The sequence below is a fragment of the Malaclemys terrapin genome, chromosome 10, assembly GCF_027887155.1.
Source record: "Malaclemys terrapin pileata isolate rMalTer1 chromosome 10, rMalTer1.hap1, whole genome shotgun sequence".
NCBI classification, from domain to species: domain Eukaryota; kingdom Metazoa; phylum Chordata; order Testudines; family Emydidae; genus Malaclemys; species Malaclemys terrapin.
In genome coordinates, this window is record NC_071514.1 from 14,274,867 (window position 1) to 14,301,818 (window position 26,952).

A 26,952-nucleotide genomic window follows, 5' to 3' on the forward strand; every position below is an offset into this window, starting at 1 on the left:
ATTGGAGGTCCAGCTCATGTTTCTCTCTATCAGTTCTTGTGAGTGTCAGCGATAGGACCAGCCCTTGACATCTCAGCAGGAGGGGAAAGGGATGCTGTTCGGGCTTATCTGATTGCAAAAGAGGAAGCCATGGAGAACCAACTTCTTGCCTAATGTTCAGTACTGGGTAAATTTCTAACGGTTTGGAAGTTTGATTCCTACGAACACCTTAAAGCTCAGTGGCTGACTCAAATTTTTCCAGCCTCCCAAGTTGGCAAAAACAGACTGGAAGTCTGGCTCTCCAGCAAGATTCCTCGTACTTCCTGCTTCTGGTCAGCCCGGAAAGATAGTGACAATAACTTTCCTTGTGACATTTTGTTACATCCAATCCTGACTTGAACCAAGAAATGCAAAATATTCCAAGAACCTGAACAGTAACTGGAGTGGGGGGTGGTTGCTTCTAGGAATTGGCAAAGGCTGAGGGTGCAGCGAGAGGTTTGTATCTGATCCACTGATTGTGAATAGGCTCCACATATTGAGGGACAGTGGCCCGGGAATCAGTCGTGGTATGTGGTGACCAAGAGTGCATCTTTTTTAATAGCCCTTCACTTTTACTATCAGAGTTTATGAGGGCTCCCGCTAAGCTGGGATGGACAGTTTATCACCTCGTGTGGAAGATATTTGCTATTTAATGGATTTTGCTCACAATGCAGATTTCAAGCTCTTCAGAGGCCCCCCTGAGTGTAAGAAATGAAGTGTCTGAATCTGTTGCTCTCCTGCTCCAAGTGTTTTCTGTGTATCTGCCCTACCTGTAGACACTGCCGTGTTTGCCCTTTGGGCTGCAGGTTGTTCAAGGAGGCAGTCCCGCTGCTATGAGGGTAGGGAATTGTTGGAGAAGGAAGGGTAGATGCATTCTTATCACACATGGGAAGCAGGTCTCTCTAATGCCTTGTGCTCTCAAGTTGCACTGGTTCACGCCTCTGGTACAGTGCCCAAAGCAAACATCTGAAGGCTCCATTCTAGGCTGTCTCTGTCCTGAATGGGGAAGATGATTAGCGGGTGGTGGTAGGAGGATGAAAGTGGAGTGGAGGGTGAGGGTGAGGGTGGGAATTCTCCTTCTGAAGCACCTTCATGTATGTTGTGATTTTTGAGACCTGAGATTTACCTTGGGGTTCACTTTCATTTCTGGACCATACAAGACCCATTACCCTCCCCCACATCCTCTTCTTCCTTTACCTCTTCCTCCTCATCCTTCTTTCCCCACCCACTTCTCTTCCCCCACCCCTGCCCCCATTCTTGTCCTCACGTAAGCAGAAGGATCCAGCTGAATAAGGCACTCACATGTGTCTGGCTTGTGGCAGTTGTGGCCTTGCCTGAAGTACTGGGGGTTCTCGATGACGGGGATACGGGTCATGCCGATCACCACCGTGTCCGGGCCAGCATCCAGCGACGAGGGTGTGGTGATGCCATGGTTGATATGATGGAGGGGGCTGGCAGAATCCTCCTCCCCGCTGATCACTGCCACGGGACCTAGAGCCATCACATACAAAAACATCAGACAACACAATGAAGAGACAAGCGGCCCAGATCCCTGTGTGGTTCTTCTGTTCACTGTTACATACAATTCACCCAGGTTAGTCGCGTCAGCTGGACAAAGACTAATCTAACCTCCTGAACAGGATTAATTATCCTGGGAGTCTCCCAGACAATGCACGGGTCCTGGGGAGAGCCCTTCCCATTCACCATTCCGGTGAGCGAGCCAGACTGAATCCTGGAGACCAAAGACCTCTCCCTCCAGAACTACAGCACGGGCAGCAACAGAACAGGCTTCAGCCCTGCCCTGGAGGGCCACCAGCTTTAGGCCCTGCAGGACAGTTCAGCCTCTGTGGTGTTCATATACTACAGCGCTGGGTGTGATATGAGAACCGAGAGATTAAACTGGGAACCGAAAGCGCAGACTGGAGAAGCAGCATTCACAAATAGGGCTTCCTGGGTCACACGCTGTGCTCAGATGACATTTCCCTCTCACCACCCAGGTACACCTCCACCTTCCCTCTTTCCCTGCCTGCATGCACACAACCACTCGATCCAGCTGATGTGCTTGGGAACCTGTGATCCATAGGAGTTAATCCTGAGTGAATCGCACAGTGATGGAAATGCACCCCGCTCCTTCCTAACTGTGTGCTGAGCAACCCACACCCTCTCCACTGGAGCCCCTCCGAAGCCAGAGCATTCACAGACAGCGGGAGAAGAAAAACAGCCAGTTCTCTCTGACTGCAATCCAGGGGAATCCCCCCAACCTTCTCCACCTGCCATCAACTTGTTGGGCTGCTCTTGCCTGAGAAGAGGCTGCAGGAGGATTTTCCCACTGGCAGAGCTTCTCCTTGCTGGCACTCTACAGTGTTGGCTTCTCCCCGCTCCGCCTCTGCCACAAGAACCCACAGCCAGCACCCAGAGCGAGCCCCAAGCATGGTGCAGAGCCAGGCAGCAATTGGAGCACGCTTTGGGCTGAGCTGTAATAGGCTCAGGAGAGTTCCTCCTCCCCATCGTCTCTAATTTGACTGGTGCCATCTCAAGTCCTTTTTAACTCCCAGTTCCCCATCTGCTGCTCACGTCCAGGGATGCTTTATCGATCTCGTCACTCGGTCACACTGCTGGGCAGCAGGACTAATGGAGAAGCCCGGAGTCTCTCTCCACGCTGGCCTTCTAAGCCGAGGCTGACACTTGTCACCCAGTGGGAACTGCATGGCGGGTGAGCCATTGCAGCAGCCCGCACAGTAGACCCTTACACACAAATAGTTCCCTCCCTTCTCCCAATGCACCCACATCCACAATCACCTTAACACCCCAAACACCGGTCCCCTCTCCTTCTCAGACACCCCAAAATACTTCACCATCCGTGTACACCTCCCTGCCCTTTCACAAACCACCCCCTCCAAAACACCACATGTACACACCCCTCCAGCCACTCACACTAACACTGCCAAATGGGCACACTCAAACTCCCCAATGGCCCAAACACTGCAAACATACAGTCCACTTCCTGCAAACACAGACCCCCTCACATCCAAGCATGCACATGCACACACACATCCAAATCCCAGAGTACGGCTGCTCTAACCCCGCCCCAACACACACCCATTTTCATACGCAAAAGGATGCCCTGAAGAAAGGGACAGGTGACCTAATAGCCAGGGTCCAGCTTCTCAAACCCATGAATATGTTACAAACCTCAGTCACACCCTGATTTTTACAGCCCCAGTTGTAAAACTGCCCATCAGCTTTCATGACGGAAAGTTCTCAAGGCCAGAAAACCGCACGGGACTTCAGAGGCCAGGAGGGATCATTATGAAATGTTCTTTCCACAAGCCCCATGATCGCATCCATCATTTCCCCACGCCCCTGATAAAGCCGAAAATTGCAAGCTTCAGCCACCTGTCTTGCATGAATGGGAAACTGTGAGGAGCTTGGGAATGAGAAGACTCCAACACAAGCTTTTGCAAGGACGCACTCCTCAGCACCCTAATCAAACACACTGCAATTTATTCAGACACCGAGGGAAGAAAAATCCCAGCCATCTGGTGATGCGTCTCTGCTGTTTTCCGGAAGCTACCAGGGGCTAACAGAAGGTTAAGCCAAGATGAGCAGAGCTGCTCCACCTTCTACCTGCGCCGAGTAGAAAATGTCTCTCTCCTGTCACTAATCTATTGCTAATTGCACAATTACTTTATTATGTAGTGCTAGCAACAAAGAAGAGAGTCTTGAAGTCATTTTACTCTCTTGGAGCTTCTGAGAGGATCCAGAGAATATGTGCTTCATTCAGACATTCTGACTGCATTCATTTAGTCTAATTTCTCAGACTTCAAGTACTGTTTGTTCTTCCGAGTGGAACATAATAAAGTTATTGTGTAATTAGCAGATTCCTGGCAGGTGTTTTACTCACAAGAAAGAAGTCTCTCCCTTTACTGTGAGTTCCTTTTGGCAGGTTCTCGCCTTCTGTCAGGGCCCAGATTACTCTCAGCTCCTGTGATGTTACAGAAAACACAGCGGAATTCAGCTCCCCAGCAAAATGCCTGCGTTAAGACTACAGCTATTGTGTTTCTCCAAACACAATAAACAAAAAGCAATTTCAGTCTGAATGACTTATTTTAGATGAAGAGAACACCACCACCACACACACACCACTCCCGCCAAAGAAAGAACAAAAGCAAAGTCTTTTTCATGGTAGGTGTTTCCTCTGTCACAAACTGCACTGAGAAGTGAACATAACATGACGTCTGTCTCTGCAAAAAATCTGGTCTACTATCCTAGTATATGGCGCTTGTATCTTGATCGACATGTTTTCTGTATCCTGCACCCTTAAATGTAGGAATGTCACCCTCCCGCCTGCAGAGAGTCTATGAAGGTCCCACTTCCCCCTACAGCAGTGGCAGAGGCCAACTGACAACCTCACGGGTCTCTCCAGGCAGCATGATCTTTGGATTTAGGGGAGCTGATGGAAGTGCTGGGCAACTGATAGGAAAACCCATCCTCAGGAGATTCCAAGCGTGCCTCCCAGAGCAATGAAGCCTGGATAATGTCTCAAAGGTGGGATTAGCACCAAACTTTTGGGACCTGTTCCAAACTGAGCCACATCTTTGAACTTTGAGAGCTTCACCCACCTTTAATGATTCGTAACAATTCACTGATGCTGTGCAATTCATTTGCCAAACCAGACAAAATCGGAACATTAGTACACTCTTGACTAAGCTGATGAGGGCTGGGGGGGGGCGCAGGGGCAGGAGAAAAGAGAGGGGACAGTAACCAAGATTGCCCTAGGGGCAGGTCAAGATCAACTGATCCAGCAACAGACTTGCGATACTGCACTAGCCAACATAACGAAGCGGATTGTACATGACAATACACTTAGTTCAGGCAGCTCCACAGAACACAAGAGGCTGCCTGCAGAGGGGAGCATGCCTGGTGACTCCCTGGTTAATGTCTACCTAACCAGGTCAGCACTGAGGTCTTCAAACTGGTGCTCCTATCCCTCAGGTTGAAGGTGGGCTTCAAACTGAATCCCAAGAAGGCAGAATGCAAAAGAGGCAGAGAAGAACCATAGGCATTAACGATGGACAAGACCCATTACAGTAGGTGACATCAAGCCCATTCAACCACCCCATCAATGTAGGGCTGTCCCGTTTAAATGTCTCAAGCAATGGGGCTTTCACCACTCCCCTTTTGGACACTAGAATCTCATGGTCTTACCTCACTGGTAGGAAGTGTTTCCTGGAGTCGCTCAGCAGTTTCCTTCTCTTCATTCTATCCCCACTGCTCCTACTTCAAGCCCTTTTCGAATGCTCCCCAAAATACCTCATGCTCCTTGATCTTTACACCTTCAAAGGTCTTTGTGGATTTCACTCTCAGGTAATTCCCCATAGCAGGCTGTCACCCATGCCAACTCTCTTTCTCCAGGCTCAGCCCACTTCCTCCACTTTCGCTTACTCTTCCATACATTGGCATTTCAGTCAGGCCAGGTCCACTCTACAGAGTTCTGTCAGCATACCTATGTCAGTTGGGGGGTGGGTGGAAAAAACCACAGCCCCTAGCTGACAGCTATGCCAGCAAAAACCCCAAGGCAGACACAGCTGTGCCGACAGAAGCAGAGCTAACATTGTTGCGGGAAGCGGTGCAACTCTGTTGACAGAAATACTCCTTCTGTTGTAGACATAAGCTGCATCCACACTAGAGGGCTCTGACAGTATAGCTGCCGGCAAAGCATCTGTAGCCTGGACAAGGCCTCAGTCTAAACCAGGGGTCTTAAACTCAGTTTACCTTAGGGCCAGTGCCAGTCCTCAAATCCTCCTTGTGGGCCAATAATATCACTGAAGATGGTGTTCAGAAAAGAAAACGTTTATATTGTATTTTTTTATTTTGAATTTCTTAGAACTAATGAAACTGTCATACAACTTTATACAATTCTTCGCCTGCCAGAGAGTTTTTAGTGTTTGCCAGACACCTGGCAACGCTTCAGTTCTGTCAATTTGTTGATGTTTGGCCTCAGTGACTGAGCAGCTGAAACCTTCAGGATTGAGCAAGGTGTGCATCAGATAGTTGTGTTCGGTATTTTGACTTGTTTATATTCATTGTGGAAAAAAAGTGATGCTGCCTCCGTGGCTGACTCTGCCCGGCAACTAATGATGCTGTCTCCATGCCTGATTCGGCCCGGCGACTAGTGATGCTATCTCTGTCCCTCTCCCCCAGCCAATGGGAGCTGCAGGAGGCAGTGCCTGCAGCAGACAGAGCCAACAGTGGCTGCATGCATCTGTCCTCCACAGGCCGCAATGGGGAGGTTCTCAGGCCGCAGATGGCCCATGGGCCAGGACTTTGAGACCCCTGGTTTAAACAGAGAGCAATTCTTTGGTTAGCACCCCGAATGGGCCTGGTGTTTAAAAGGGGGCTGTCAGGGATCCCTAAGTGCCAGTTAAGTGTTTTCATGTCCCAAGGCAATAACGTGATGTGGTGGTAGGGCACACATCAGGGTAAGTGAGCAGGAAGGGTGGCTAAAAGTCATTACGATTACACCTGGTCTACACTTAAACGGTTTGCAATGATGTCTATATTGCAGGGATCGGATGGCAACCTTTGGCATGTGGCCCACCAGGGTAAGCCCCCTGGCGGGCCGGGTCAGTTTGTTTACCAGCCGCGTCCGCAGGATTGGCCAATCGCAGCTCCCACTGGCTGCGGTTCGCTGCTCCAGGCCAATGGGGGCTGCAGGAAGCGGCGGCCAGCACATCCCTCAGCCCGCACTGCTTCCAGCAGCCCCCATTGGCCTGGGACGGCGAACCGCGGCCAGTGGGAGCTGCAATGGGCCGAACCTGCGGACGCGGCAGGTAAACAAACTGGCCTGGCCTGCCAGGGGGCTTACCCTGGTGGGCCGCGTGCCAAAGGTTGCCGATCCCTACTATATTGGATAGCTATATTGGTAAAACCCTGCAAGTATCAATGCAGTTGTACCAGCAAAGTGCTTTTGCCAGGATAGCTTATTCCAGTTTAATGAGTGAAATAAGCTATCTCGGCAAAACCACTTTTTTTTTTTGCCAGTATAGCTGTGCCTACGCTAGGGCTTTTGCCAGCATAGCTATGTCGTAAAGAAATGTCCCACCGCTCACCGAAAGAGCTCTGCCAGCAAAACCTTTCAAGTGCAGACCTGGCCTTAGAGGACACCACAGATGGCTCCCAAATAGGATGGATTTCAAAAGCATTACTACAAATGTAGGGCTTAGTTTTCAGAAATGCTGAGCTGCCACCACTCCACTTGCAGTTAATGGGAGCTGAAAGTTCTCAGCACTTCTGTCAAATCAGGCCCTCCGAGTCAGTAAGAGAAGACACTACACGCTAAAACTAAATAGAAGACAGGTCTACTGTACCAGGGCTCTGGCTGGTTCAGATATACAGGGCCTTTTGCTTCTAGGTCACTGGTTCCGAACCACTTCCATCATAGTGGTAAAGAGGTTTGTGCATTCCTTCTAATAACTCTCAGTTAAAATTATTCCAGGCCAGGATTTGAATCTGTGATCTTTAAATTTTTTTTTAAAGACAGAACATATACAAAGAAACAGATTTTCCCAAATGACACTAGGGAACTGGGGCAGTACGAGGTTGCAGCATTTTGTCCCAGAGGTGACCCTGATTCAGAATGGAGAAAGTGATCTCTATGTGCTAGCAGTTTGTCTGATCGGTGGACTATCTTTGGGATTCATTTTGATGAAAGGTGCAATGGAAAGTCAAGAATATTGTCCTGATCATTACATATACAGTATACAAGACACACTGCCTGGCTTACACGGAGATAAAACCACCAAAAGACCTTGCTTTATCTCATCTCAGTGAAATTCACCCAGCTCCAGCAGATACTGGTACACTTGTGGAAGCTACCAGTCCCAACAGCTTCAGCACCAGCCAACTCGGCTGGTCCATCACCATCCCCAAACACTTACAACTACTGCTAGTCACTGACAAAACAAGAACTGCCAGGGATGGAGCCACCAGACATTTACAACCACATGGATAATATATTGCAGGGTCTGCCTAAGCACACTTCCACCTCTTGCCGAGAATGAGCCTGCAACACTTCCCCTTCTCAAGCCCCAGGGAGTCCAGTGCAAGGGAATGCACCAATGGAGCTCAGAATGCAGTTGCTCTTATCTTTTGGAGGCACTTCAGACCCCTGCCAGGGCCAGAGCTGGAGACCAAGATACTTAGCTATTGGCTAGCGTCCAGCTATTTCCTCCCCAATAAACTCAGGAACCAGATATTCTCAGATTAATTATGTACAATGTTTACAAATTAATGTTCAGTGCCCTCCAAGCCTTCCCCTCATTCTCTTATCATTTAATTATTTATCTTTGTTATTTTACATTTCTCCTAAATCTCCAGCTCTCTGCTCCGCTCTTAGATTCCCCCAAGCCAATGGGGGCTGCAGGAAGCAGCGCCGGGCGAGGGATGTGCTGGCCGCTCTTCCCGTAGCCCCCATTGGCCTGGGATGGCGAACTGCGGCCAGTGGGAGCTGCGATTGGCCTAACCTGTGGACGCAGCAGGTAAACAAACCGGCCCGGCCCACCAGGGGCTTTCCCTGACGGGCCGTGTGCCAAAGGTTGCCGATCCCTGATATATACAATCATCAATTGCTCATGGAAATAAACCATGTATCAATAACTTTTAAACACTCTCTCAAGTATACTGTACATATTGTAACTACTAACCAGGTATGGACACTGAATGGATGATAGTGATGAAAGACCAAATCCTGAGATCTTTACTTGGGCAAATGCCTACTGATCTCAGTGAGAGATTTTCTGAGTAAAGACTGAGAAAAACTGAATAAAAATGGACTTCAGGATTTAAGTGTCTATGGATCTATGCAAATCTATCCACCTGTACAGACAGATGGATAGGTAGGTAGATGCCCGGATGGACATAATTTTGTACCATCAAATGCAGGATAATGGTCCAGGACAACCCCTGGTAATTCCTGATATACCCACGGGAGATCTTGGAACAGGACTGAAGTGAATCTGAGTCTCCAATGAACCAAACTATGATGATGATGTGACAGGTGTCTGTCTGTGGATAAATAGGTCTGTATTATGGATATTAATTACCGTATAATATGGCCACTAGTTAATTTTTGAAGGATTTTGTGTGTATCTTCTGTCTTCTCTGGGATTTTATCATTCTGAAATCTCGGAGACCAAAGGAGGGATTAGGAGCAGAGGTTGGATCTGGTATGTGGCTGAAGTCAGGTTAACAGTCGGAGTCATTCATACCTGTTGCACGACAGCAACTACAGTTTCCTGGGGGCCCCTCCATGACTCCAGCAGCTGATTCAACTCCACACCTTTTTTTAGACTCTTACTCGGTCACCACAACTGAAAGTACTGTACCTGTCCTCAACCAAGAAAGATTGGTGGAGAGCCTGGTCAGAGATGCCCCAACGTCAGCCATTAGAGTCATGATAGAGAAAGGTGTAGCTCCCCTTTCTGACTCTTTCTGTCTTTTCCCCCCACACCACCATGAGCTAGGCCCATTTGCACGCCCATCTACCTCCCTTCTCACTTATCTCCTGCTGCCTCCCTCCCACCCTATATGCCTTCCAGTTCTTTCCCAGCATTATGCCCATTTTTCTTTTTCTCCCCCTTTTGGGTTTGACTCTATCCTGATTCTGCTGCTCCAAAATCCTCCCTCTTTTCATCTGCCAAGCACATTTTCTCCCATTCTTCTAATCTTCCTGAAACCCACTGTCTCTGGGGACTTTCTAGCATCTTCTCTCCACATGGTCTCCTGAGGATGAACTGGTCTGGTTCCAGTTTGTCTGAATCTTTATGAAGCAGGGTACACCTCTTACTCTAGATCTGTAAAGCTCCTAGTAAATTTATAGGGTTTTATAGGCAATTTGTTATGAAAAAATGAAGTAAAAATAAATACCTAGGAGATCCCCTGTTCACATGATCATATCCTAATGGTCAATTACTTAACAAGGTAAGGTACTATATTTTCTGATAAGATGCAGGCATAGGCATTATAGAATACCTTATAAATAGCCAGAGATTAGAGAAGAGAAGATAATGGTCACCCCACGCACATCCATAACATAATGAATTCTCCAAAGCAGACATGTGCACAGAAGCAAAAACTCCATCATGCTAAGACAGTAACCTCTACCGGGCATCTAGAAGGCAGGTGGTAAATAATGATGCTCAGTGCTCTCCCAAGCCATGACATTCTTTATTGCAGCAGAATGGCCCTCAGAGAGGAGTCAAGTTCTTTCCTATCTCTGAAAAGATCAAAGAAAGACAAAGTACCTACCTACCTTCCAGTCTGAAGCTCCTTAATCTCCTCGTAGTGAACGTAAGGGATTTTCAAAGCCACCTAGAGGATATGGATGTACATTTCTCATTCATTGCAATGGGAAGTGGACATCCAGATCCTTTAGGTGACTTTGGAACTCTCAGCCTATAAGCAACACAATTCCCTAACACTGTTCTAGAAAGGGTCTGTCCCAGCTACACTAAAAACCCCAAAGCAGTGGTCCCAAAGCAGGCCAGGATAAAAAAATAGTGCATTCAGAACAATGGGCCAACCACACCACCACCAACAGGAACTGCCTTCTGGGAACTGATTTTTTAATCGATCACTACAAGAGCTAAATGGGCTATCCAAACTCCACTGGATAATATAAAGAACCACACAATTAAGCCATTTTATTAAGAACTGTATATGATCCATAACTAAAAAATCCCTCCCCTCCCCACTAAACTGGGTCAAAAAGCAAGTTACAGCAAGTGCTGTAAAAGCCCTCATTTAAAAAAAAATCCACCTTTTAAAATCCCATTGGCCTTCTGGCCTGACCTCAAACCTCGATTGGTGCTTTCATGCTTCAGTTATCTTAATCTTAAATTCAATACATCAAAGGGCCATATCATCCGTTGGAAGGTGGATGGCTCTCAAACAGAATCGTCCAGCCCTGCTTCATTCCAGGAGACATATATTTATTTATAAACAGCAGACACAAAAACAGCTCCAACCTTTACATTTAAAAAAAACAACAACAACAACAAAAGCACCACGGTGTTTAAAAAATCCCAACCTTTAGCTGGAGCTGAAATCAAACACTGACTCATCCCCCAGGGGTGAGCTCTGCACCAGCAGGGATGGCAACTGAAACTCATAAAACAGAATAAGTGAAAGCACAACAAACACAATTAAAACTCTCGCCATGCTCAGAGATGGATTGCATTTACTGTCTCATAAAGAGCCTTGTTCTATCAGGCAAACAAAAGGAAATCAATTTCTTAATTTTTATTGGCAGATACAGGCACAGGGCCAGGTTAGCGCTTGCTTTCAAGGCAGGGACCTGACTGGAGGCTGGCTCTCCCTGTTCCCCTTTCCCTGCTGTAAAGGGCATTATCCCACCCTTTTTGTCTGCAGAATATCCCGGTGCGGCTGCCTCTTCTTTCTAGCTTTGATATCCAGCATGGCAGACTGCGGGAGCTTCTATCCTGTAGGATGCGCTTCCCTGAGCTGTGGCCCTACCAAGAGCCAGAAGGGGCTGAATACCTCCCTCCAGTCCATGCAAAATGCTTTCACTCTGCTGACTACAGTCTCCCGCCCTTGGCTTGCCCTCGCCATCTGCATCAAGTTCAAACACGGCTTCCCTCACTCCCAAACATCCACAGGACTCTGTTCCGCTCTCCCACTCCCTGCTGTCTTCGCACTGCCTGCTCGGGCCACTCCCAACTTCATGCCTATTTCTAGCTTACTCCCTACTGTGGAAACAGCTTTCCGGTTACCATCAGCCGAGGGCCATCCCTCTCCTTCTTCACCAAATTCACGGCAATTGGTCCACAAGCATTAGAGCTGCATCGACCCACAGCTCATCTGACCTTGCCACACTAAGATTTGAAACCAGATTAGCACCTTCCTAGTGAGCTATAATCACAGTTCTCATTAAACGATACACTCCACAGGCAGGCCAGAGATAGAACCAAGAGCACATGGGGGACAGAGCCAGAAGCACATGGACCAGCCAGAGAGAGAACTAATTGCAGCAGTTACACTGATGCAGACCCAAATTGCTGAGAATAGAAGAGGGGAGTCACGAACCTGCCACTGAATTCAGTTGCAAGTGCCCTGAATGAGCTGCTCCTATTCCATCCCCAGGGGGTAGAGGAAAAAAAGAGACGCTTGCTGCATTTCATCTTGCAGTGGTAGCACAGCTACAGCCCCCATCCTTCCTTCCCCATATGCCTTCTGCCACATGTAAAAATAATCCATTGTGGTAGCTACAATTGGTCCCCAGAACAAATGGAATGCTGGACAGTAATTCTCCGAGGAAACTATCCCATCATCACGTTTAGGAATTGAGGTACATCACAGAGTAAATCTACTTCTGGGCCACTCACACTGTTGTTTGCTTCATATACAATAATCCATAAGGTCTCCCCAAGCCATAAAGCACTGGTTCAACTTCCATCACCCTTCAAAGATTCTCTCCTGTAAGAGAGATGTGGGATTCCCCAAATCTCTCACGCTCCGGAGAGCGCCCCCTTGGTAGTGTTTTTCCTTCTCAGCTTTATTTATGGAGTTTTGATGTGACTCCTGAATGCACTTGCACACTGGGAATGGAAGTATTAAGATCAAAGATGAGTCAATGCATAGGACAGCACGAATACATAAATCCAGCCGAGGAACGCAGACAATAAAAATCACAAGACAATCTGAAAATTGCAAGGGGAGGCATCCAACAAGCCAGACCGTGTGAAAATGCAATTCTGAGTCCCAGGCTCCAGTAGGAAGAATGGAGAGGAGGATATTTTACAACTATGCCCAAAGCCAGAGGGCCAGCTGTACCAAGTGCCTCCAACGCAGGAAGAAGCAAATAGTCGGGAAAATGACTAAACGTGACGCTGTGGGGTTACTCATAGGAATATTTTATCCTTACACCTGAGCATCTCAAACATTTTAAGTATTAACTAAGCCTAAACCGTCCCCCATGAAGCACATAAAGGATATATAGGAACCGCTTCACCTGCCTACCAATGAAATGCAACCACCTCTGGGGTGAAACATGGCAGCTATTTAATAATGCACAGTAACACTTCCTAACAGCTCAGGAGAGGAAGCAAAGCATATTTTATCTGCTGGTAAATGCAGGGAGGATGGCTGTATTTAGTTCCCATACCTGTGATGGAATGGAACAGGACACTAGCTAACAGCACTACTCTTATACCCTCTTTAGTTGCTCCTCATGATTCCCTGATCAAGTTTGCTCTGTTCACATGCCAAAAGCTGATTTTTCTAACTGCCAGAGCTGCACACTCATCCTGGGATTTGAAAATCCAGGTGGAGTCTTTCTGGCTTACGCATCAATCACTAGCAAGAATGCTCCTGGGATCGCATCTCGGTATGCTAGCGTCCATGCCAGCGATATCGGCTTTTGCAGCATTAATGGGAGCAGAAATGGAGTTCTGTCAGCAAAAGGCGCAGATATGCTTTGAAGACACAAAGAGAGTGGAGTGGGGAAGCAAGGAAGGGCCAAATCTACAGAGTCACTCGCTGTAATCCCACTTTAATTATTCAGCGTGCTCTTTGGGTGTACCCACGGCTGCTACTGACTTGCCAGTGCACAGCACCCTCTGGAAGTCAGCCCCTTTGCTCCTTTCACACCTCTTTACATGGGGAGGATGCTGGCATATACAAGATATGGAACCTTCCAGCAAGGCACATGGGATGCCCTGTGGTATTTTGGGTTGCAGAATCGCAACCGCATGTCAGTGATGTACCCTTCTGAAATGCAGTGAGAAAGGGCCCCTGTCGCAGGGGATACAACTATCTATCACTGTAACAAAATCCCACTGTGCGCCTAGCCCGAAGTACCCATGGAGTGGACAAATGCCAGAGTGGGCAAATCAGGAGACATTTCAGAGGCCCAAGGCACGGCACCGCTCCTTGCGAACTCACCACGGCCGCAGGCCCCAACAGCATTTCTGTAGACACCACCTGAGCAGGACACAAGTCCCTTTGCTATTCATTTGTCACTGTGGCTCTGGTGGGAGGCCATCTGCCTCTGGCCCAAAAGCTGCTGGGGTTCAGATCTCATACCAAGATCCAGACTTATAGCAGTCATGCAGTAATAAGGGGGAGGGTCGCTGTGCTTAGGGGGGCCATATTTGGAATGAGGCATCAAACCAAGGTCCCACCTGCAAGATTCTGGTTGGCGATCCATGTGGAAACTAAACATAGAATCATAGAATGTCAGGGTTGGAAGGGACCTCAGGAGGTCATCTAGTCCAACCCCCTGCTCAAAACAGGACCAATCCCCAGATCCCTAAATGGCCCCCTCAAGGATTGAACTCACAACCCTGGGTTTAGCAGGCCAATGCTCAAACCACTGAGCTATCCCCCCCCCAAATATAGGGGGGACAAAATCCCATTCCCCCGCCTCAAAATAGCCTCAGTCTGTGGTCTACGTCAAAAATCTCTCCAGCGCCCTTTGCTCCATCTTTAAGTCCTAAGGCATTTTTCCGGAGGAGACAGAGGATAAAATGACTGACTCTTCCCCTGCCAGTACTGCAGTTTCACATATCTGAGACTACGGCTTAGTGCAGAACAGCTGCTATACCACGCTCAGCATGGCACCTGGATTTTGCAAGGTGCTACAGAAAGCCAAAGGCTAGTCAATTTGGGGTTGGATGGATCAGGGGAACCCAACAAAGACTGAAGTCATGGCAAAGGTGGGTGTAGCTGGGATTCTTTACCACAGGAAGAATCCTTCCTATCCTGTCACCAAGGCCCGCAATCTGCCATCACGTTATGGCCATGCTTTATTTTTGGCAACAGAACCCCCTATTTCCCACCCCCATGTCTGGTACCAGCCATGAATCTCTAACTGTTCAGCATCTCCCATTAATCACCCTTAGCCCCCAATCCCATACACTGAGAGCTCAGCACGCTCCCGGCTCCCCTGAACGCTCAGCATGCTGCCCCTTTACATCGTCTTTTTGTAGCCGGAAACTTGCCTCCCATTTAAGCCAGAGTCCCAAAACTTTCACCTCGAGGGCACCTTGAACCTCCAGAACCGTGTGTACTTTACAACACAAGAGATGGGCAGTTGCTGGGTAAAGGCCTCAGCAGTGCCTATTAATCTCTTGGCTCACTCATCCCTATCATAGACACACCGTAAAAATGATATAAGCATTTCATTCAAACGGCACTGCAGAGGGAGTGGGGAGAGAGCACAGGGCCAATTGATTTCCAGTATGTCTGCTCTTTACCTTCAGGTATAAATACAACAGCAAAATCAATCGGAATAACACCATATCAGCTTTCTAATCTCTTCTGCTCATAAGGTGTGTTTTATATACTGCAGTGCTTGCTACAATTTGCACACACGTGCAGGAGTACACCTTCAACTACTCACATGAACATTCATGTCTGCACAGGTGCTGCTCACGCATATACACACTCGCACACAAACAGTACACAAAAGGAGCGAAGTGTCACAATCTTCATTTTACCAGTAGGGAAACCGAGGCACAAAGAGACTATCCAGCAACGTAATCCAGTAAATCCATTGCAGAACCAGCAATAAAGCCCAGATTCCCTGACTCCACTAACCACTAGATCATGTTGACACCTGCCACAAAGGGACCCTCCCTCACTCAGACCCACACAAGCCTATATTTGCTTGCTTAGACACATGCCTGCTAACATACGGTCACTTGAACTCGCCCAAGGACTTGCCTGTATCCGTTTACATGCATGTGGCACTCCCACACAGACATGCTCACTTGCACATGTGTGCTATCACCCATATGTAAAAATGGGGGGGACAACCCCCCCCCCAAAACCACACTCAGCATTGTGACATGTTTCTTCGCCCATTGGCCCTTGGCGTTTCACATGCTTACAAGTCATTTGAACCAGAAGGTACCTCGTGGGCGCTCAATGCCGAGACAAGCGAGTCAATCCAAATGCCCAAACCACAAGGGAGCAATCTCCTCGGAAACAAAGCTGACGGCTCAGGGCTGAACACACACATTTCCTTTTTTCAATTTCTATTTATCATTGGCCCAAGGCTTTTATCCACTTTCCTGGCCCCCAGCCATGGCAGACTGAGACTGTGAAAAACTGATAAACACTTTAACCAAGCTCTTCCTCCTGAGCACACGCATACAAAGAGCTGAGCGGGAGCAGGGGCTGCTTGGCAGGCACACGGTTTCCACAAACATAGGCGGAGTTGCACATCTCTACTAGCTGGGCCCCCATGTGAAGATGCCATCCCCTCCTCGCAGGCAGACCCCTCCCAGGACAAGGGACACTGTTACAACGGGGTTAAAAGCTACCATTTAGATGGGATCTACCTGTCTCTGCACAACTGGGGTAAAGCTTTGGACAGCCCAGGGTTTTAAGATGCCTGCAATGCTGGGGCATGGTTAGGTCCTGCCTACCCTGCAGCTTTTCACATGTTATAACTGAGACCTGCTGAGTCGGTTAAAGTTGTAGTCGAGCCGGGCCTCAGTAACATTAAATTTGCCATTGAATCAGATCATCAGCTCTGTGAGTCCAGCATGGCCCCACGAGCAAGTGCCTGCACCTGGCCTACTATACAGTGCTGACCTGAGTGCACTGTGGATGCTTAATAAATAATTATAGTAATCACCCAGCAAACCTCTACCAGCTCTCGGTGGTCAGAGCACTTGTATCTGCCCTCCAGGCATCTGGCCACCAGCGGATATTGCCATCATGGACATGAAGTAGAAGGTTTGTGCATGCTTCCCATTTTCCAGCTTTGCCATGGTTCGACAATCAGCCTCCCTCCCTCGCTATGGTTGCTGTGAGCTACCAACATATCCACCCCCCACCCATCCTCTCGCCACATCTCCTCCCCCATAACCTGGCCACAGTGAGATCAATCTTGGACTGTCTCTGCCTTGATCTACTTGGAAAGCTTAACGGCCATGAAAGTAAACCACTTGTCCTCTGGCTCCAATCTCTTACAGAAATTAGTGCCAATGGAAGTGTCAGTATCAATTTCATAATGTTATTGGATGAAGGCAAAGCTGGGCCAAGTCCCATATTCCTGATGGGTCATCAAAGTGATGGGGATTATGGGTAAGGAGACAGACAGTCCTGGCAGGAAAGGCAAGGACTCAAGATCAATTATACTGACAAGCCTATCTTTAAGCCACATCACTTAATGCTGACACCAGTGCGTTCTCCATGGAGATGAGAGGCCTGTATACAGAGTAGTCTGACCCATCCAATGGTAACCAGAGCCCCTGGAGTCCTTGGAGTCATGTGTCCCCTCCCCAAAGTATCCAATTTATGAGACTCTGAAGCCAGTGAGGGAATTAGCTGTTATAATACAACATTAACGTTCAGGCCTCCCTATTGCGGTTTAATTTTCTGTCAAGAAAAAAAATCATGTATTAAACAAAAATAAATCTCTTCCCTTGTGTTACTCACACAAAGGATTCAAATGGAAAGAACCTTTATAATCTAAGGTATTTTGCACCCTTGGCTTATGCTCTTTGTTTTCTTTTTGCAATTCATTCATCTTGAACCTTTAAACTAGACTAGTCAGTTTCTCACATTCTAGTTCTCAGACTCTATTTAACAGAGCTCATGATGTTTCAAACAAAACCTCTTCTGTCAAAATTTGACCTGTTTTAAAAAATGGACTTTTTGTTATTAAACATTTTAACTCTGTATGCAGGCAGTCACCATAGTTGTATGACAGGGACATTCTGCTTCTAACAAGTTATTTGCAGGCACACTTATTGCAATTCTGCATGCAACTGACATAGCGTCTACACTGCAAAATAAACCCATTGGCAATGAGTCTCAGAGCCTGGGTCAATTTACTCAGGCTCACAGGGGTCCTGCTACAGAGCTAAAAATAGCAGTGTAGAGATTCCTGCTCAGGCTGGAGCCCGGGCTCTGAATGTGCAGATTAGGCACATATTTGCACACCCAAACTTTTGAAAAACCAGATCCACCATGTTTACTTTCAGCCAGAATGGAATTTAATAGGAAAGTCTGAAATAAAACTGACTTAACTTAGTTAGTTCTTTAAAGTCATGGAAATGTAACACTTCTGACTTTTGCAAAAAGCAAATCACTTTTCTTTGCTCAACACTCCTCAAAATAGCCTGCTCTGGTGATGTCATCCTCCCTATGCATTTACTCCTTCCGAAGAAAAATAGTTTGTTTCCTACAGAAACTAAATGCATTTAAATTGCAGAAATAGTTTATATCCTGAATCTGAGCCTTTTGGAAATTATGAGGATCTTCTAGGGGTATGAATTCCAGGTTAGAAATATCCTTAAAAATAATCAAAGAGAAAAAAAAAACCCTTGTCCACTATTCCATCATAGATAAATTAAAAAAAAAAAAAAAAAACCCACACAACCATTGTTTACATAGTCTCTTGTGCTTCCCCTGCTGGTACCCTAGTGCTATGTTGATACAGTCTTGTCATCTGAAGTTGACCGGAAGACATGAGGTTCAGCAGATTTTCAAAAGGATGTTGTAGACAACGGAGAACATAAGAACGGCCATACTGGGTCAGACCAAAGGTCCATCAAGCCCAGTATCCTGTCCTCTGACGGTGGCCAATGGCAGGTGCCCCAAAGGGAATGTACAGACAGGTTATTATCAAGTGATCCATACCCTGTCACCCAATCCCACCTTCTGGCAAACAGAGGCTAGGGACACCATTCCTGCCCATCCTGGCTAATAGCCATTGATGGACCTATCTTCCATGAATCTATCTAGCTCCCTTTTGAACCTCGTTATAGTATTGGCCTTCACAACACCCTCTGGCAAGGAGTTCCAGAGGTTGACAGTACATTGTGTGAAAAAAATATTTTCTTATGTTTGTTTTAAACCTGCTACCTATTAATTTCATTTGGTGGCCCCTTGTTCTTGTATTATTAAAAGGAGTAAATAACACTTCCTTATTTACTTTCTCTATACCACTCATGATTTTATAGATCTCTATCATATCCCCTCTTAGTTGCCTCTTTTCCAAGATGAAAAGTCCCAGTCTTATTAATCTCTCCTCATAAGGAAGCCATTCTATACCCCTAATAATTTTTGTTGCCCTTTTCTGAAACCTTTCCAATTCCAATTTATCTTTTTTGAGATGGGGCGACCACATTCGTACGCAGTATTCAAGGTGTGGGCGTACCATGGATTTATATAGAGGCAATATGAAATTTTCTGTCTTATTATCTATCCCTTTCTTGATGATACCCAACATTCTGTTCGCTTTTTTGACTGCCGCTGCACATTGAGTGGATGATTTCAGAGAACTATCCACAATGATTCCAAGATCTCTTTCTTGAGTGGCAAATTTAGACCCCATTATTGTATATGTATAGTTAGGATTATGTTTTCCAATGTTCATTACTTTGCATTTATCAACATTAAATTTCATCTGCCATTTTGTTGCCCAGTCACCGAGTTTTGAGAGATCATTTTGTAGCTCTTCACAGTCTGCCTGGGACTTAACTATCTTGAGTACTTTTGCATCATCTGCAGATTTTGCCACCTCACTGTTCACCCCTTTTTCCAGATCGTTTATGAATATATTAAATGGGACTGGGCCCAGTACAGATCCCTGGGGGACACCACTATTTACCTCTCTCCATTCTGAAAACGGACCATTTATTCCTACCCTTTGTTTCCTATCTTTTAACCAGTTACCAATCCATGAGAGAACCTTCCTTCTTATCCCATGACTGCTTATTTTGCTTAAGAGCCTTTGGTGAGGGACCTTGTGAAAGGCTTTCCAAAAATCTAAATACACTATATCCACTGGATCTCCTTTGTCCGCATGCCTGTTGACCCCCCTCAAAGAATTCTAGTAGATTGATGAGGCATGATTTCCCTTTACAAAAATCATGTTTACTATTCCCCAACAAATTATGTTCATCTATGCGGCTGACAATTTTGTTCTTTACAATAGTTTCAACCAATTTGCCCGATACTGAAGTGAGGTTTACTGGTCTGTAGTTGCCAGGGTCACCACTGGGGCCCTTTGTAAAAATTGGCGTCACATTAGCGATCTTCCAGTCATTTGTACAGAAGCTGATTTAAATGAGGGAAAGCAGAAATTCCTGGCACACATATTGACAGATGATATCAAGGTAGTATTTGCCTTAACTTCTTTTAAAGACAAACGGAGTTCTTTTAGCTACAATTTGCAGACAACTGTACTGTTACAAAATTCACTGTCATTGTACATACATATCATATTGAGCTGACATCACACCATTAAAGAAAAGGTTAGTCACAACATCTGACAGGGATGGTTTAGGTATACTCAGTCCTGCCTCAGGGCGGGAGGATGGACTAATTGACCTCTTGTAGGGCTGAAAGGGACACTTTTTCTATGAGTCTGTGTGAAACAAAGGAACAGATGGCTGTCCAGGGCAAACTAAACTGAAAAAAAATCCATCTGTTAAAACTATTCCACTAGTGCAAAGGATCCCCTATCTTCAGAGGGGCAAAGATCTCTCAGAGGGGACAGAACCCCTTGACAATATTGGGAAAAGAGGCCCAGTAGCAGGATATATGAATCTGTACAACAGTCTGCCGAGGGAAACAATGAAAGCTCCATTGCTTGGGACATTTAAAAGACTGGACAAAGCACAAGAAACCACTAGAGGAAACAAATCTGTATTGACCCCAGGAAGTAAGGCTGGGTAGACCTACATAGGCCTTTTCTATTTCTAACTTCTATGATTCTTATTTTCAAAGGTGTCTCTTGGTTGGGTCCCCTGTAGTCAATAGGTCAGATAGGTATGCCAATCTTTTCCAGGACACCACTCATGGTCTGCAGCCCGGACCTGGAGATCTAGAGGTGGATTGTATCTCTATGTCTGAAAATCAGGCTGCGTGGGTTAAAAACAAGAACTATTGACAGTACCAGACACAGGGTAATCATGACAACTGGTGTCTGGTCTAGTCAGCCAGGTCTGATTTCTCCAATGCTTTCCCCAGACCCATCAGAAAGGAGAACACAAAGCTGGCTCCTACAGAATGACTTAGAAAGCATATGCTACCAGTGAGTCGACTGCTAATCGGAGAAGAAAATAAAACTAACTGCTCAGAATTCTTATCTGAATCCTACATGGATTTCTGGGAGAGCCCCCTTTCAGCTTTGATAGGGAAGATAAAATATACAGGGAGCAAAGGGTTGAGTGCTGCTGGGGGGCGGGAATCTGCTGCTACTCCAAGAAGTTGATGCGCTGCTGATACCAACAGCCTAAATAACCCCTTTAATAAATTAGAGAGCTATTCATTTAAATGGATTCCACTGTCCCTATGCTGCCAGTTAATCTGTAATTCAGATAGATCAGTCAGGAGGCAAGAGTCCAGAATATAAAATTATTAATTCCCCCCAGGGTTGGGGATTTCACTTTCTAAGCAGTGCAGCATGCTCCGCTTCTCACAGAGGCACACATGCACGCAGCTCCCATCTGAGGTCAGTAGGGAACATCAACTCCATTTAAATAAAGGAGCAAGCAAGCACAGTGGTTGTCATGGTATGACTGGAGCCGTGATCGCAAGCAGCTCTAGCTCTCTCAGTGTAAGTGCACACAACACCTTCTGGAACCCGTCAGCTGTGTAATCACACTCCCACTCAACCAGAAACCGATCCTGCCTCTCCCCGTCCTGCCAGCCATAGGCAATAGCCATCGGAAGCTGCAATTATAAAGGGTGAAATGGTGGCATGGAATAAAGGGGATGATTCCAGACAATATCAGGTTGAGCGATGGATGTTGCAAAGGATCAGGAACAGGGATGTGGTTCCTTTCACTTCTAAGCAGCTAGTTCAAACCCAGCCCAGGTCAGTAAAAACCAAACGCTATTACCCATCCGGTGGCTGTTCAGTCACCCAAATGAAAGAGTTATGGGGCTCACTCGATTTCCTGGTGGACAGCAGTCCACAGCACGAACACAATTAACACTACTCTGCTCCTTGTTGATACTCATAACAGAGAGGCCAAGAGTTGAACAGGCCATAGGAGACTGACTTCACCTCCCACCCCTGGGAGGTGCCTCTAGACCAGAGCAACTCACATTTAAGGGGGAGGTGCAGCATATATCTGCATGATGAACCACCTCTCTTCTGTGGGAAAGGCTTTCAGGTCAAGCTTTTAAAAGAGTAGGAGCCCAGAGCCACACGTAGGGGCCTGAGCAAGCAGCCTGATCCTCACCTGTGGCATCCCCAGCTGCTTCCATTGACTTCAGCTTGAATGAATCCAAGCAGCCGGTGGTAGCAGATGCCCAAAAAGAAGTGGTGGGGTTGGCTGGCAATTAGAAGTTGGAGAGGAAGGAAGGTTAGGGCACCAGCCTAGAACTTTAGAGACCCAGGTTCAATTCCCTGCTCTGCCACAGACTTCCTGCATCATCTTGGGCAAGTCATTTGGCATCTCTGTACCTCACTCCCCTATCTGTGAAAAGGGGATACTGATACTTCCCTATTCACCGGGGTGTTGTGAGGATAAATGCATTGAAGACTGAAGTGCTTTGAAATCTACTGATGAAAAGTGCTATATAAGAGATTGTTATTATTATTAGAACACATCCTTCCTACCCCCACCCTGAAAAAAGTATTACACTCTTGGCCCCTCCCCGTCCTTTGAAAACTCAAGGGGCCATTGGTATGAGCGGGTGCCACTCCACCAACTGAATGGAGTTGGGTCCTGTATATCAAGGCTGCCTATGGTCCAATGACTGGAAGAGAGAGGAGAGTCTTAAAGTGAGGGGAGCTTTTAAGTACTCTACTGAAGAGCACGTGAGGAGTTGCTGCTTGTGTCACACACTGGGATGCATCACAAAGGGGGACACATGAAGAGGTCTTTGGTTAGAAAATGCCCACGAACACCAGACATTAAAGGACCGGGTGGGGGTGGGGGTGAAGAAGAACAATGAGAGATAGAATCAGTTGGCTCAATATGTTAAGACGGGCAAGAGTCAGAGGGGAAGTTCCCAGAAACCACCTATCACAATGAGAGGAGACTCCATATGGGATCAAATGTAGAAAGACGGATACACACAGACTATACATGTGTGCACATAAAGAGCATCTACGCCCACCTAAGAACAGCAAATGAGGGGAAACCCTATTGTCAGATTTATTCTATGCGTCCGAAGAAGTGGGCTGTAGCCCACGAAAGCTTATGCTAAATAACAAATAAACAAACAAACAAACGTGTTAGTCTCTAAGGTGCCACAAGGACTCCTGTTCCTATTGTCAGAGACTGCTAAGGAAGCAGATGAATACAACTGGACATCAGAATGGGGTCTTGGTCACCCAAAGGCTTTTCTGGCATAATCAATGACTTCCCAACAGGCTAGAAGAGACTCTGCTTGCAGCCTCGAGTTTTCCATGTGAGCTGTGGGCTAGCCTTGCCTCACAGAAGGGAGTGCGTTAGAGGTGGCTACTTCTACGCCCAGTTCTTTGCAATCTAAGTTGTCTATGTTTAAAATGATACAAGTCGGAAGGACAGAGTGCTCTCCCCTTCCCAAGCCAGGTCCCCATTACCACACACATGCCCTATGTCATTATTAGCTACTTCATCAACATCCTGAGAGCTGGTAGGAGGGAAAGATGCCTCTTTCCAGGTCACGAGCCAGGAGGGCAGAGGAAAGCAGAGGCGGTCGACATTTACCTTCATGACTAATTAAGGGGATGCAAAGGACAGCATCTGTCATTCCGCACAGGCAAAGCATCAATATGTGTTGAGCCCAGCCCCCTTCCTGAGACAGGGCTCTCACATTAGGGGATTTATATATTTTTCTGGTTGTTTTTGTAGCTCACAATAAGACGAACGACAGCAGCTTTGTGCTGCAAAGTCAGAACCGAACATGTGCGGGGGCCATACGTCTCCTCCATATGCGCCATCTGAGGGAGAAGGCAGGCACAGGAGACTTTTCAGTTAATAGAATCCTCATCTGCTGCATTGTGAAGGGAAGGAATCTGGAATGCCCCATGCTGGCAGCACGCAGGCCGGGAGCCGCTAGCATTTTCTGCGCTTCACGCCACGTGCCTCTCTCACGTCACCCACTGACTGCTGCTGACCAGACCAAGCACACCCCGCAGCAGGCACCAGTCATATGGCTGAACAAACAAGGGGCTCCCAGCACAATGCAAGAGTGACGCCAAACGTATCTGCTCACCTAGCGACAAGCACCTACAGCACCAAGCTGCAGCACCTCCTGGGTGGGCCCAAGACAGGAGGATTTTCCATGCCCCTGCAAGACCCAGAAATGCCTGAGATCACTGAAGCATGTGTCCGCAGGATGTGTGGGGATGTGGCTGGGATCGCTGGAATGTGGCTGTAGGGATCATATAGATAGCACTGGAAACACTGAGGCAGGTGACTGGAGGGGCACGGAATAGCCTTTCAGATGTGGATACCAAGTCACTGCAGGAGCAGTACGGAAACTGGACCACTTTTCATCCCATCTATCTAGGCACAAAGGCAGGTGAATCCATCCTCAGTATGGAGCAGACAGTGCTAATGTGTATCCAGAGCCTTTGAACTGTGGGTCTTTAGGGCTGAGAGGGTGAATGGATGGGAGCCGGTGTTTACTCACAGGGCAGATGTAGTGTTTGTCTTAGCTATTGGATGGGGATCAGAAATGAGACTGAGGCCAGGACTACACTGCAGACCTATCGGTATAACTACATCGGTCAAGGGTGTGAAAAATCCACACCTCTAAGCAACGTAGTGATACCAACCTCACCCCTCATGTAGACAGCGCTATGTTGACAGGAGAGCTTCTCCCATCGACACGGCTACCCCCTCTCGGGGAGGTGGATTAACGACACCACTGAGAGAAGCTCTCCTGTCAGTGTAGGAGTGTCTTCACTAAGTGCTACAGTGGCATTCTCCATCTGTCTGTTTGTACAAGAAGACAAGGAGGATCTGTGGGCGCGGCTGCAGCACCGTTACATCCAATGCAGTGTCCTGTTAGCGTCTCCTGGGATGCCTTCTGGCCACTTCCTTAACAGAAGAGCTCAAGCAACCAAGCCAGCTTTCAAGTTTATTCTTCTGGTACCTTCCTCTTTAAATAATAATAAAACTAGCCCTTCCTGCCAGCTATTTCTCCCCTTGCTCACTCGCCATTCTCACTACTAGAGGCAACCTTCATTCAGACAGGGAGGGCTGGGTGGTGCTCTTACATCAGCCACAGGGTGGCACAGCAGAGCAACCTAAGTTCATCTCATCTCACCACTGGATGGGTGGCACTGGATAGCACTGCTTTTGCAGCTATCCTAGCTCCTGGCCACCTGAGGAAGGAGAGAACAGGAACGTGACTCAAACCTTGGGCTCCTAGACAGCAGTTCAGAGCAATAACCCAAGAGGTCAGCCAGGATCTGAAGACTGATCCAGGATCTTTCTCATGCAGAAGAACCTAGAGCACTTGCAGCTCCTGCTGGCCTGAAGTACATGCAGTGGGATATCACAGAGCAGTCTCTAAGCCTGGCAAAGCCACCTATGTCTCTCTCTGTCTCATTCTCCAGCTGTCTGTTTGCTTTTCAATCCCCTGCTCCTCCTGGCTATGTTCAAAGACCCTTACTTGTTCTTCAAAAGCTATGCAGGCCTCTCAGTAAACAATCCACAACCAGGGAAGAGAGGGGGGACAGGAGGGGGTGGAATCCAAATTTAATTAAAGAGAGTTTTGCTTCAGGGCCTGAGAAAATTACAAACTCATAAATCTCTCACTAAATGCCCAGAGCGGTCACTACAGCAGGTCGCCTACTGGTCCCACCAGGGGGCCAATAAAAAGCAAGCAAACTGCCTCCCTCTCCCGCTTCCACCCTGCAACACCAAGCAACCTTGAGCCGCCTGTCAAGCCCATGACAAGTGTCTTCTGGCCACAAAGCCATCAATCTCTGACCCTCTTAGCCAAGAAGCAATCTGCCTGGTGCAGGGAGCTGCTTGTTTCGTTTGCAGCTGCAGTGCAACAATAGATGGGAGGAGGACAGCAATGGGGATCTACATGGCCAGGTGAAGGCGGTGATGAGCGGGGAAGGGAACAAACACAGGTCTGACCAATAGTCCCGGAACATTTTCTTCAGATGTATTGGGTTTTAAAAACACGTTTCACAAGGGAAAGGGCCCAGAGGAATAAGAGGGCAAGAGTGACTGGAAATGCTGCATCCATGGGATCTATACCAGTCAGGGGTGTGCTCAGTGCACACAGAAGGGCTGGCCACCTCTTCCTGAACCATATTTTCTTCAGCAGCTGATAGGAATCGCCAGGGGGAGGCCACATGGTCACTGGACAGCCAAATCTAGCACTACATCTCAAGAAGGTGTTACAGAAAGGCAGTGTCTGTCTAAGAGCATTAAATTAAGTGTCTAAGAGTATTAAAACAAACTGCTTTATCACGTTCCTTCATTCGGTCACCCAACAGGGAATGAACTGAGCTTTAGGGTGAAGTGGAGACTCCCACAGCATTAAGCCATTTAAACAAAACCCAAAGGACTGCAGTAAATGGCATGGAAAGCGCTATCAACCAGTTTGTGCTGGGGAGTAGGCGATCACCCATTTTGAGGTTCAGGAGAGAATTATTTTTTCTCCGATCATGTTTTTTGTCCAAGAAATATATTACTTGGGAAGGACCCTACCTCATAGGGTGGGAGAAGAATTTATTCTCCTTGGCTCGTTCAATTCTCAGCCTCTCTCTGCTGTTAACCAGGTGGTCAGTTAGTGACATTTGTAGTGGTGTATTTTTGTTTGCTTTTCTTTAACATGGACAATAACTCCTTCCACATCACGTAGCCTTCATATGCTGGTGACTGTCAATCAATCACATCCTGGGCTGGACTTGAACCAGAAAACTAAAGGATAAAAGGGCTCTATAGCTCAGGAGTAACCCCACAATCCAACCAGTCCTCTACA

General features: G+C 47.2%; 1 protein-coding gene across 4 annotated transcripts in view; it reads right to left on the reverse strand.

Moving 5' to 3' along the window:
* The window catches only part of NTRK3 (neurotrophic receptor tyrosine kinase 3), a 345,792-nt gene that overhangs the window by 140,024 nt on the left and 178,816 nt on the right, over positions 1–26,952 (reverse strand). For all 4 annotated transcript variants that reach the window (XM_054041827.1, XM_054041826.1, XM_054041829.1 and 1 more), the window contains one exon: positions 1,321–1,509. In XM_054041827.1, the coding sequence (XP_053897802.1) occupies positions 1,321–1,509 (189 nt within the window). The remainder of the gene's footprint in view (positions 1–1,320; positions 1,510–26,952) is intronic.